The following is a 12,449-nucleotide window of genomic DNA, read 5'->3' as shown; positions in this document are numbered from 1 at the left end:
ACCAGTAACCACAAAGAAGAGAACGCTCAGACAAATATTCTTTCTTTTTTTAACAGGGTTCTCTCATAGCAAACTTACTGCTATTACTGAGAAGAAGATGTACAATAAATGCAGTCAGTAACAAGAATCCTAACAAAAAAACATATATATAAATAAAAAGTTTTGGACAGCTTAACAAAGAATTTTTTTACTTTAGTTTACACTACTTAATCAACTCAATAACACACATCTTCAATGAGGCCATATTTATGTTAACAATTCAATTCGACTCAGTGTCTGTTACCCTTTTTACTTGTATAAGCTAAAGCTCCCCTCTGTCAATAATGAGGCCTGGTATTATGTAGCAGGCATTCCCGAAATTGTAGATGCTCCCAAATTCTCCTAAAGAAAAAAGCTAAAATCACAACTCTCAGGGGAGTTCATATTTCACGTTTCCAAGGTATAGACCACAAGCAGGAGCCATGGGGCTTGCAGCAGTGATTGTCTTCGCATTCAAGATCCCTTCAACTGAAATTATTACAAATTTAGGCGTAACTCATTCATCATATATTCACATGCAAAAGAGCAGAAGTATGGAGTTGGGAGTTGAACACACCATCATTAGTTGTTAAATCCCCAGTACCAACACATTTGAGAACGCCAACGAGCAGCCTGACCTGGGAAAGTTCAGCCCAGATTTAAAAAATTACAGAAATCCAGCTAATTGAGTATCATAATTTCGTAACTGTAAAGTTGCAGATTGCATTCTACATAATAATGAACAAAAACAATATAAAATAAATATTAAAATTTCTCTTTCTTGCCTACTTTATTCCCCTTCCATTTCTCACGGTGAAATTCACAGGCGGGGACTTTCCAACACCTATATGTTAGTAAATTTTCATGAAAATTCATCTACTGGAATATGAAGGACTGAATGTCTTTAGTTTCCCATCCAGATAAACAACCCAAGTGTCACGGTCCATTAGCTGTCTAAGTCATCCTCTGGGATGAAGCTCCTTCAGTACAGGTGATGTACATTGTCTTTGTCCTTTAGCTGTATTATAATGTATGAATGCATGTGTCTGACAAGACTCAAGACTGAGTGCCATTCAGCCAACTCATGATTAGTATGTGCAAATGGAAACAACTTGATTTTCTGTAATATGTGCGTGTGGAAACAACATCCTTCTTATTTACTAATGATCCTTAGCTTCATCATCACAAATAAGGACCAAGCTCTCACTGGGTATGACACCATGGTACTCAAAGTAGAAGAGAAGCCATGTCCAGAAGGAATCAGCTAGAGTTTCTGTAATTTATCTTTGTGAATTAACAAACATAAAGTGCCATCCCCAGAAGGAAATAGCTATAGTTTTTGTTATTTGGTCAAATTCTCACTGGGGTACGAGTCTACGACACTACAGGACTTAAGTAGAGAAGAAGCTTCTCGTGGGTGATGAAGATAGGTTATGCTGCTAAGAATATAACCTAATGCTTAAGGGACCGTTTTAAAGCAGCTGACAAATGGTTTTCTACACTCCAATTTCCAATAGTTCACTAGATAACCTCACAAGCAGGTGATGTGGTATGTCTACGAAGGAATTTGTAACTTCATATAAACTTAGGAATTGGATTCTGCCCATATACAGATTACAGAATGTGAACAATTGTGTAGATTGACATAATTAGAATTCTCATAAATATATTTTTCAAAAGCTCTTCAGATAGAGGTGGAAAAGAATGAAAGACACAACAACGTTCACAACAAGAGCTAAAATAGAGGTCATTGATAAATTCACTTATCTATGAAGAAAAAGTAAAGCTTATCTACAGCAACACGAATTTACTCACTTATGAAAGAAAGCAAAGATTCCATCAGATAAATCTAACTGATACTGAATACAAGGATGTAATAAGAATTTTGGAACTGAAAATCTCCAGCTCAAGTAAATATCATCTGGCCCATACTCAAAATGGTTCCCAACTAAATGAATTTTTTTTCCAAAAATGAAAATTTCGTATTGTAGTGAGAGCAATACAAAGATTAAAAGCCCCTAACCTGGTGGTAGAGAAAAGAGCGTGCCCGTGCTGTTATCACAAAACAACGATGCCTTTTCCGTTGTCCAAATTCATTACCACCTGAAGTTCTAAGTCCTTCAGTGACATATGAATAGGAAAATTTAGGCTGGTCTTGCTCCGAAGAAATAGCTTGACCTCTCTCAGTAAATGAAGGGAAGTATGGAACTGACACAACCTCAGAGACATTAAGTTCATCTAAGGTTCTGATAGGTGAATTTGCCTGTTAATCATCGAAAATACAATCACGTATAAACCAGATACAGGTTTAAAAAGATAAATTAAACCAAAAAATAACAATACGCCAGAAAGAACTAATTTAAGGAATAAAAGAAATATATTGTTAATTATTCCAAACGTGATCAAGCATATTTGTCAAATATTGTAGACTACACAGATAGCACCAACCAAACAGTAAAAAATAATTGAATTAAGTCAAGGAATAGAAGAAAATGTATAAAGATTTCCGTCAAAAGCGTATCAGATATGTGTCAAACATTGTGCAGTGGAGAATGAGCTTTATGTGGACTCGCCTGCCTGCTAACTGATGGACCAAGTATAAAATATTTCAGATCCTGACAGAATGGTGCACAACTGTTGAGCCCAAAGGCTGGCATATCCTTATAGCCTACTCCTTTAGTGCCAGAACAGATTCAGCATTGTTTCATTCCCCATAACAAGGATGCTATACAATGTTTTTTTTCTTTTGATCCGTAAAAGTAAAATTTTATTCCCGATAATAATAAGAGTATTACAGATAAGATAGCTAGCCCTTAGAGAGAATTTAAGAGTAGCTAACTACATCCCCCAAGACCCCCAAAAACAAAATTACATCACTAGGGTATCCCAATTACAAATAAAATCAAGATATCTCAACTCCCTAAAGATGGGCACGTTCCTTGACCAATTATACAATAGCTCCTTAATATCCACCAAAATCTAGTGCATATCCTTTTCCTTGTTCTCAGACACTCAAATCCCCCACACTATTGCCTTGGGAATATGTTCCACTAGCCACTTGGCTCTCAAAGAAAGAGCCTCCGTGCATGTGAATTATGGACTCTATTAGAAACCGACGTGTGAATATCAGCAAAGAACAATCTCCTTGATACCCTTTTTTTAGTTTTTGTTGTCGGGAAGTATAGTTTTATTGATATATATCTAAGCAAGGATACAATGGGATGAGATACCCTACATTACAGTAGCATAAGAAGAAAAGAGAAAACATAAAACAAAAAAAGGCAAGTCCAAACTTAGATAGTTAGTAAGTGCCATACATGAGTATGATGCACAACTGCGCACTATGAGAACATAAGTTTTCCCAACACAAAGCAAACTTCGATTCTACCAATGATTTCAAATGGACACCGAAACTACAAAGTTAAACAAGTATGAGCTTAGGAGGTAGACCTGGCAACCAGCTGCCCTGAATGAGCTAAAATCGTGACATCCAATAAGAACTCTGCATGCTTTCTGCTTGAAAATATAAAAGAATCAGATCTGACTAGGAAAATTAAATAAATGATAGATAGTGAGTAAGATCAACCTGCATAGCTAGAAAATCTAAGTCCTCGGGTACATGCCATGCCCGGTCTTTCTCGAATGTTGACAAAGGCTCAGGCCCAGATAACAAACGATAGAAATACCTATAGAAAATCAAATACTTTTAACATATATAAGTATATAACATGGACACTACACATTTTGAAAAGCATTTTCAAAAGGATGGATGATACCTACGTGCGCTCTTGCGCTTTGAATCTGGCATGAAAATCAGATGGAACACATCGAACATCAGTCACCATTACATCGCCCTCATTTTTCTGTCACCAACAAAATGCAGAAAACAAAGCGTCAATAGATTCAAGTCAACAACATTTTTGCTAGAACTTGGAACAATCAAAACATAATGTTATAGCTCTTTCAGTACGCATAAACAGGATGGCTTTTATGACTCCTGTTTAGTTTGAAATTTGAACTGCGTTTGATTTGGTTAATACTCTTTAAGTCCATATCTTTTATCCGTAAAACTTAACAGGGAAGGAAAGCTAGCCATCCCAAAAAACCATCCCAAGTAGCGACCCCGACCCAAAAATTGGACTTGTAGAACGAAGCAAGGGCTTATTTTTTTCTAGACATGTTCTCCCCATGATGGAGATTATATCCACCACCAAAAATTAGCAGGGGGTTCACAGAACTAGGTTAGTCAGTAAAGCTTGTGAGAACTTTTACAGCAGACCTGGATGGGAGATCAGCCAGCACCATTGCCCACTAACCTTATTAAAAAGTCACTGGTTTCATGACTCTCGGACAAAACGGGTTTTGTTTACCCTTTTGTGTAGGATTCAACCAAGTAGCATTACCAATAGCTAGACTCAAGAATCAGGGGATAAAAAGAGAGACTGCAAGAATGATCTGGTGAAGGCTAAAGAAATGATACACGATAATTAACAGAATCACACATAGATAATCTTTTGATCATGCATTTGATTTATATACTATAATTCAGAAAGTGATCCACCCAGATTCTAGTGACAAAGTCACAAAGAGACCACAAGATTAAAATTGACATGGACACTTGCTAGACTAATGAAAATGCGTACCAGTAAGAAGTGGTTGACAGCCTTTCTAACTACTTCAGGTTCATGAGCAGGTAACTGCATGTTAACACGTATAGAATCAAATTCAACCAAGAGAATGATTACAGTTAAAACATTCTGATATTTTCTATTATTCTTCTGGTTAGAGTAAACATAAATGTTTGTAACCAAATTAAGAACATTAAAATAATTTTTTTTCAAATCCAAGCCGTAATACAACCTGAAAGAAGTAGATTTTGCTGCCTCAACTCACTTTTTTTTTTTTTGGATTGTTAAAAACAATGAATGGGTTGAGTAAGAATACATGGATGATTTCGTTAATATCTTTATAATATTCTAGGGTATGTTCCATATAGATACGATATGCTAAGATTATTCTAATGCAGAACATGAGTACATGACTACTTAGGTTTTGGCATAGCACGAGCAATAAAGACGGTCATGAAATATGTTCTGTTCTACATATCTTTATAGGTAAATGTACTACATTTTAAAGAGAAAAGAGACATCCATACAACAACATAGTGGTGCGGAGTTCACCAGACCCATTACTATATACATCAACAGTTTGAAAAAGGTTTGATATGGTTAGTACATATTTTGCCTGTATGCTATGATAATTATATTTAGTAATTTGGGATCAACCAAAGGTTTAGGTTTTTTATGGAGTTCTGGTGTTGCTTTTTTATAATTAGGATTTCGTCAGAGCAGTGAATGCAGCAGGGACGAGTTCCGCCCCTTCTTTCTGGTGGTTTTGAGACGTGAGATTGGACTCGTCATGGTTATGGGCGGGTTTGTATACACTAGGCAGGTTAGGCAGAGGCACAAGAGGCAACCATCCCAAACAAACCATTTGTAATTACCATTACTAGGGAAACATTGATATGCTTGAAACATAATCTCCTTGTTGTTCAGAACAGATTCTTGAAACATCATCTCCTTCTTACTTGTTCGGAACAACTGTTATAACTCTCCTTCACATCTTAAGATGTTCTCTTGAGATCCTTCTTTTGATTAAATCATGAAATAAAATTTAGCTCAATAGAATCTCTAAGCACGATACTTAGGCATAATAGACGCAATGTGGCTCACTAGACATTCACAACCAAATAAGTGACATTCTCATTTGGAGTTACTACCGTCTACACTTTTTACAGTCTACAGTCTACACAACAACAAAAATAAAGGTCAGTTTACTTTCAGATGCTCCAAACATTCTTCTCATATCTAATGTGATCTTATTCAAGAATACGATATCTCTCAAATCTCAGAGAAGTTGCATTCACCACACACTATGTATTCCCAGTAAGTTACTTCAGAGAAAACAGCAAAGATGCAGTGTTTGTATATTCAAAAAAATTTAGCACGTCATGCTACTCAGTAAAGAAACTTTTTAACATAAAAAAGAAGAAGAAATATATCAATACCACTTCCCCAGGCTTCCTTTTGCTTATGCGTTCTATGTCCACATGACAAACATTACATAAGGCATGCACTCCTGCATCCTACAACAGCAAACATCCGTATTGTTCAATCATATAAAGAATCATATCACATAAATGGCTTTAAGTGTAAACTCAAACACGTACAGACAATGCAAATGACAAAATGAAAATATTGCAAATAAACATTAAAAAGTAACAGAAAGTCAAAATGGGCCATATAAATCCACAGAAAAAATGTGATGGAAGATGCATTAGTCAGACTTGTCTAGCATTTCAAACCGTGAAACTACTTGGTCGTCCTAACCTACCAAAGTTGAAATGATGGCTACTATATTCTGAAATGGAAAAGACTCTCCTACCATGGCATCACATTATCATAAACACATGATTGATGCATTATGTAAAATGGGGTGAACTTACAGTACGACTGGAACAGGACACTGTAACAGGTCTACCAATGAATTTGTGAAAAGCCTCCTACACACATTGGTAATAAATAATAAGACCATTAAACCATCAATGTTATCAGGACACATTAAAAAAACATAGCGTACCTCAAGAACACCAACAACAGTTCTGTAATTAGACGTTTGTTTTTGAGAACCAGAGAAACGTGTACCAATATACTCCACTGCAAACAAGTATCTCTGCATTCCTCTTTCTTCTTCTTCTTCTTCTTCTTTTGTTTTGGAAATCTTTACGGGTTTATTACTATTATTATTATTATCAACTTGTTGGATGTTGAGAGAATCGTTGCAGCGTTTGGCGTGCATTTTGGTTAGGACTCGTCTCAAAACTCCTCATAATTCATAAACCCTGGCTGAGATCATCAAATGAAAAAGGTTTTGGTGGGTCCGCTTGGTTCTACCAATTTTCGGTCAAAATTACATGACTGAAATCTAGGCTATGTCAAAATAGGAGCAGACTATTATTAACACACTAGTTGGTGCATTATTATTAATTAGTGGTTACTTGTATACCAAAAGGACATGCAAATGGGTCATTGATATTACAGTCATCATTCAATAATTTACATTAAGAGCAGCTAGCTATAATATTTGTGTTATACATCACTTTGACCAGACAGCTTTGCTTCAGCAGTCAGCACCAGTTGACCCTAATGAAAGTTGAGTACCAAAATTAGAGACACTAATTCAGGAAAAAATTTACTGGTTTACGAAACCATGGATCCCATAGTCCACTGTCCAAGTGATGCTCAGTAAGCAACCCCAAATCGGCTTTTGCTTGCACTAAATCTTCTCAAGTCATTCGTAATGCCTGCCTATTTGGAACTTTTGATGGACGATGAGCCGACATCATTCTCATTCATTCTGTGTATGAATACTTGAGGAGGTTGTTCTCTGTTGACAAACGAGAAGTAGTTAATGAAACATGGTGAAATTAACAATTCAAAACAACTTACCAAATAGATCTCTTTTTGTATATACAGACAAAAATGGTGCTCCTAAGAAACAATCATAAAATATGTTTGTTCCAAACTCGACAACTTCATAAATGCATACCCATGTACAGCCAATAAACAATTGCATATCCATAAAGATATCACCTATGTCAATTCATATTTAAATAAATTTGACCAATGTGAATGTCAAAAACAAATTCTACCATAGTAAGAACTCACGATTCAGTTGCCTCTTGGTAATTGTAGCTTGATGCAACAGCCAAAAGTTCTCCCTCACAGTTATAAGATAAGGATGCCACACTGTTGCCGTACCTTTGGAACTGAAAAGGAAAAAAGGTGAGAGTTCTTGTTAAATATGATGAAACATCTTTTACATATTCAATACAATGAACATTAAAATGATAAAATTAATCAGAAAGAAGCCATCTCATCTGCATCTTAAAGATGTCAAGCATCTGAAAGCTAATTACTTCACTTATGACCTTGGCATTCCACCAGGCATCCACATTCGAAGTTCATGTTGGGCCACTCTACTTACACTGATCCCATGCTAATCTAAGTTACATTGACACGAATAGGTGTGTCCACATCCGACATGGATACGAAGTGTTGGACACGGCGAAATATAAAAAAATTGAGGTATATTATCACATACAATATGTGTCCGACACGGGCACGTGGATACGCATCCGACACGGATTTTTTTGAAATAAGGAGTGTCCATGTTACATGGATAATAACAAATCAATTTAGACCAGCCTAAAGGTAGCCCACCCGCAACTCAGACCTTGTATGTGGCCTATGAGGCCCAACAGAAATAGAATGATTTAGAAGGGCAGTTCTCTTTACCAAATCTTAAGTAACCACCTAATACTCCTCAAACGCCCGAGCTGTGAAGGGGAGGAAAGCCAGCTACTTAACCTAGGAACTAATATAACCCTCCACGCCACCACGTTTTAGAGACTGTTCTAAAACTGTAAACTGCAGTCACCAAAGCCCAAAACCGCAAAGTCTGGGCCTAAATCCGAAACTCCGTTAAATATTAAGCCTTCAACATAATTTCTTTGATATTATCCTCTGAAACCACATTTAATTTAAAAGAAGTAATACGTTATCAAAATTTTATAAATATATATGTTGAGATCAACAGAGAATAACAGAGATATCACAAACATGATAGAGAAATAGATTAGGATGTCTCTATAGGCTTTAACAATATTACAAAATAAACACCTGGTATAGTCTCTTTTTACTCTGAGCAGCCCACATAATGGCGTATCCCTCCTCATCACCGGTGACAAAGGCGCCATGAATGCTGAACATAGCAAACAAAGGCATTCAAGTAACCCGACTGGATATAATAAGCCACAGGTACAGTTATGACACTATAAATGTAAAGTACCTCGGGTGAAACACAATGTCATTCACAGCAACAAGATGGTATTTCCCATCTTTTGGTTTTGGATGACATCGGAAAAGACAGCTGTAGCAAATCATATCCATAAAATATATCACTAATTAGCCAGACAAGTTGAGAAAGGAAAGACGACATGGTATTCATCAACAAAACTTACCAAGAGATAGAAATGTTGTAATGTTATAGACTTTTAGTAAACAAAAAAAAATTGTTATCAGGATCGTGGTCGTACTCATCGCACCTAGAAGCTAAACCTGGAGTCACAGTTTAGAATTTTGTTCATACAATTATGTCCATTTTATGCCTACGTTGTTAGGGATTTTGTCAATGTCGTGGTTCTTTTTGGAGTTAGGACTTTCGTTCAGTCATGTTTTATCTATTTAAACCACATATGAAGGCCCCATTTACAGTTCCTCTTTAGTTTTCGAATTGTATCAGGAAGCTAGCCAAGAGTTGGAGAGTGGAAACAGCCAATATCCTCGGTCCTTCTATCATCCAAACTTATTAACTTACTATACACTGGTCTACATTTGTATGACAAAGGAAGTAAAGAAGTTACCTCATTTCATTTGCATCAGATGGATTCAGAAACTCCAAGGCAACACGTCCATCAACTGACCCAACTGCATATCCTACATAAAAAGTAAATAGATGCCAGACCGACTATAAGGAAATTAGAAGAATTTATCTCCTTAATGTATTCCTACTAAAGATATAAATAAAGAACGGTGAACAGAAGTTCACCGAAACATCTAGAAACCTAAAATGTCGTGAATATATGCCTTTTATGTGCTTTTCTTTTCTGCTCAGCAATCAGCATATATCGTTTAGCAAATTATAATACAACTTTCAACAAAGCTTTATCAAAATTACTAAAGAGAAGCTGGCAGACTACATCCATTATCAATATAGTTGACATGGAGTCCCTAAGCAAAACTAGTGCTTAAGTAATGGTTGAATAGAATGTAAAATTAAAAAATGTCAAACTTAGCGATCCGTACATAGTCTCAGGTCTAGAAAAACTAGGCTTTATTATTTGGTTTTGAATGAAAGGTTCCCAAGAAAATGTTAACCATGATACATAATGTGCTTTAAGTATCAACTTCCTCAAGATCTAGAAGTTTAATAGGCCTTTTGACTTTACAATAAACTTACAGGTAACCTCCAATAAAGAAATACACATGTCAAGAGTTAAAGCCCTCGACAGTGTAAAAATGATAAATTGATTAAGATATGAAAAACGGACAACAACACAACGATTAAGTGTATACAACAACTTCACATATCATCCTGCAAAAGCATAAGTGTTCAGATTAATTCTATTTTAAGTGTTGAAAGTCTTGAATCCCAAAGAATAGTCTATCATGAACAAATCTATGGGAATACGCCTGCCTAATAAGTACTGTAGAGAGCCAGATATGGCCTACATCCAACAACATGAGCAGCAAAAGGCCACTAAGTGGAAAAACATAGCACAAAGTACTTGGCAAAGTACATTGGCTGTAAGCTAACTGCATGTCCTAAGCGAGCCAATTGCAAAAGGATATATATGATGCACAGAAACAAAAATTTGTAACAATTGAAACCAAGCAACAACAATAGTAACAATGACAATACCTTTTCCATTAGGAAATGAGCAGACACTCCTTATTCCATAGTCCATAGATGGTTCTTTTAAGTGCACTGGTTCTTTTAAATTGCGCAAGTCATATATGCTAATCGATGTCCCAATAGCCACTACTACAAATACTCCATGTATTGACATTGCTTCTACCTCTCCGCCGACATTCTTAGAGTATTCAACATGATCTACACGCAAATCCCATGAACATAATCTATTGTCCAGACCAGCACTAATTGCCAGACCTGCATGAAAAAGGATAAAAAATAAAAGACTGACTCCCCTTTCAAAGACAAAAGTATTACTCAAAGATAAAACATGTATGCCCCATGGAGTTAATCATCTATCCTTGTTTATCTTAAATGTCAAAAAGTATCTTCCACATTGTAGGTATTGATATTTGATTAAGAATGTTGTAAATGAAAACACTGTACTTATAACTTTTTAAGATCCTGGATATATCATGTGGATTAATGTATGAAACTAAGCTATGGGTTTGGGCCTAGGTGAATAATTGTGGACAGTATCGACATGGTGGCTTGGATGGATCTTACATATAGTGTAAGGCAAAAACCACAACTACTATATGGGCTGTCAGCCATTTGGACACCCTCGGTAGATGTCCTATAATGGGACCTAGGCTTCCAAGTAGGATACTTGCCTTTAAAAGTAACAATGATTAGATTTTTTCTTATTTATTAAGTAAAACTAACACCATAAACAAAAAGCCTAATTCAAAATTGGATTAACTGTAAACGTATGTATTACCCGTTTCTTGAGAATATTCAACACAGGTGGGCAGATCATGATGATATCCAACTGTCTGGCATGTTCCAACAGCAAAGTTGTGCCTGAGAAATATACAGTAGCAAATAAGAAGAGCAATTTAAGTAAATATATTTCATTAAATCACAGAACAAACCTTGTAACGCGAAAATCAGCAGCAATGCTAAAAGCAGTAGACTCATTTTGAAAACAACAACCAAGCAATGCTGCTTCCGAGGTAATCTCTAGTCTCATTGTACAACTTTCCACGTCATACAAACGAAGTGTCTAGACAAATAATCAGTCAATGCACCAAATGAAGTAAAGAAACAAGGGAAATGAAGAAACTTACTGAATCCCATGAAGATATGAGGAGATTATTGGAATGAGGAGCAAATTGGATCCTTGAAATTGCATCTTGTACTGGGTTTTCGAACTTCAAACAGTTTCCCTCCATACCCAAGTTCACAAAATCAAAACCCTAATTTTAAAAACAAGAGAGTGAAAGATTGGAAAATAATTTTTGGTTGTTCCCGCTCTGATATTTTTATTTGAAAACAATAGAACCCTACTACTAGGATCTGAATTTAGACAAAGGCCCGTAATCCAACCCTTTCTTTTTCACATTATAAATTGGCCTACTAATTAGGCCCAACTGGAAAATAGTTTCGCCCGAAATAAGCATTTTTGTAACAATATCTCAAGTATGTTTTGAACAATTTAGTAATTTCTGCTTAGTTTCTTTGTAATTTGTTGAGGATTATAACAATATCCCAAGTATTTTTTTTTCTTAGATTAAAAAGCTACAAACAAATAAATTCATGTAAAAAATGTTGAATATGTTTTCATCCAATTTTTAAAATAACATTTCGTTCAAAATGTCATTCTTTAAGTCACCGTGTTTCTAATGTGCCTATGTATATTGTGTCAGTTGTCATTTTCACATAGGACATCATTTAGGCAGTGAGTTCTTTAGGAACTATGTACTTGATTGATATTGTTGAACTTGACATCCTCTAACTAAAGAGTAAATAAAAAATGTTATCGTATGTTCACAAATCACAAGATATTTGTTTTCAATCACGTGCAATATATATAAAGAGGTTTTAGTTTGGTGGAC

At 35.7% G+C, this 12,449-nt stretch overlaps 2 protein-coding genes across 5 annotated transcripts; both read right to left on the bottom strand.

Annotated features, from left to right (window-relative positions):
- Positions 1-130: 130 nt before the first annotated feature.
- On the bottom strand, positions 131-6,999 carry LOC147480049 (Pseudouridine synthase family protein). 3 transcript variants are annotated; one of them, XM_086580598.1, is made up of 10 exons: positions 6,658-6,999; positions 6,524-6,580; positions 6,086-6,163; positions 4,662-4,715; positions 3,799-3,881; positions 3,605-3,704; positions 3,469-3,531; positions 2,042-2,281; positions 596-656; positions 131-507 (listed from the first exon to the last, which is right to left on the bottom strand). In XM_086580598.1, exons 1-10 carry the CDS (start codon positions 6,874-6,876, stop codon positions 410-412), a joined length of 1,053 nt encoding a protein of 350 aa, XP_086436724.1. In that variant the 5' UTR covers positions 6,877-6,999; the 3' UTR covers positions 131-409. The 3 variants fall into 3 exon arrangements, with proteins under 3 accessions (XP_086436724.1, XP_086436726.1, XP_086436725.1); XM_086580600.1 differs by having other exon boundaries at positions 596-651; XM_086580599.1 differs by lacking the exon at positions 6,524-6,580 and having other exon boundaries at positions 6,658-6,996.
- Positions 7,000-7,089: 90 nt separating this feature from the next.
- LOC147480048 (Transducin/WD40 repeat-like superfamily protein) lies at positions 7,090-11,890 on the bottom strand. Of its 2 annotated transcripts, none has more exons than XM_086580601.1 (9): positions 11,682-11,890; positions 11,487-11,617; positions 11,333-11,415; positions 10,561-10,809; positions 9,503-9,575; positions 8,929-9,009; positions 8,760-8,841; positions 7,746-7,846; positions 7,090-7,464 (listed from the first exon to the last, which is right to left on the bottom strand). In XM_086580601.1, exons 1-9 carry the CDS (start codon positions 11,784-11,786, stop codon positions 7,386-7,388), a joined length of 984 nt encoding a protein of 327 aa, XP_086436727.1. In that variant the 5' UTR covers positions 11,787-11,890; the 3' UTR covers positions 7,090-7,385. The 2 variants fall into 2 exon arrangements, with proteins under 2 accessions (XP_086436727.1, XP_086436728.1); XM_086580602.1 differs by having other exon boundaries at positions 7,248-7,464; positions 9,503-9,566.
- Between the last annotated feature and the right edge of the window lie 559 nt (positions 11,891-12,449).

The sequence above is a fragment of the Coptis chinensis genome, chromosome 8 (assembly GCF_015680905.1).
Source record: "Coptis chinensis isolate HL-2020 chromosome 8, ASM1568090v1, whole genome shotgun sequence".
Classification (NCBI taxonomy): domain Eukaryota; kingdom Viridiplantae; phylum Streptophyta; class Magnoliopsida; order Ranunculales; family Ranunculaceae; genus Coptis; species Coptis chinensis.
Note: the sequence above shows the minus strand (reverse complement) of the source record. Positions and strands in the feature narration are given on the sequence as shown.

Bases quoted from the DNA above. Each gene is read 5' to 3' on its own strand.
- LOC147480048 (XM_086580601.1), bottom strand. From the start codon at position 11,786: ATGGAGGGAAACTGTTTGAAGTTCGAAAACCCAGTACAAGATGCAATT. The intron at 11,416-11,486 runs GTTTGTTCTGTG...TATATTTCTCAG, and splicing joins GCTGATTTTCGCGTTACAAG to GCACAACTTTGCTGTTGGAA. The intron at 9,576-10,560 runs GTATTGTCATTG...CTTTTTATGTAG, and splicing joins CTCATTTCCTAATGGAAAAG to GATATGCAGTTGGGTCAGTT.
- LOC147480049 (XM_086580598.1), bottom strand. From the start codon at position 6,876: ATGCACGCCAAACGCTGCAACGATTCTCTCAACATCCAACAAGTTGAT. The intron at 3,882-4,661 runs GTACGCATTTTC...TGTTGGTGACAG, and splicing joins CTGTCAACCACTTCTTACTG to AAAAATGAGGGCGATGTAAT. The intron at 2,282-3,468 runs GTCTACCTCCTA...GATGATTAACAG, and splicing joins TCAGGGCAGCTGGTTGCCAG to GCAAATTCACCTATCAGAAC.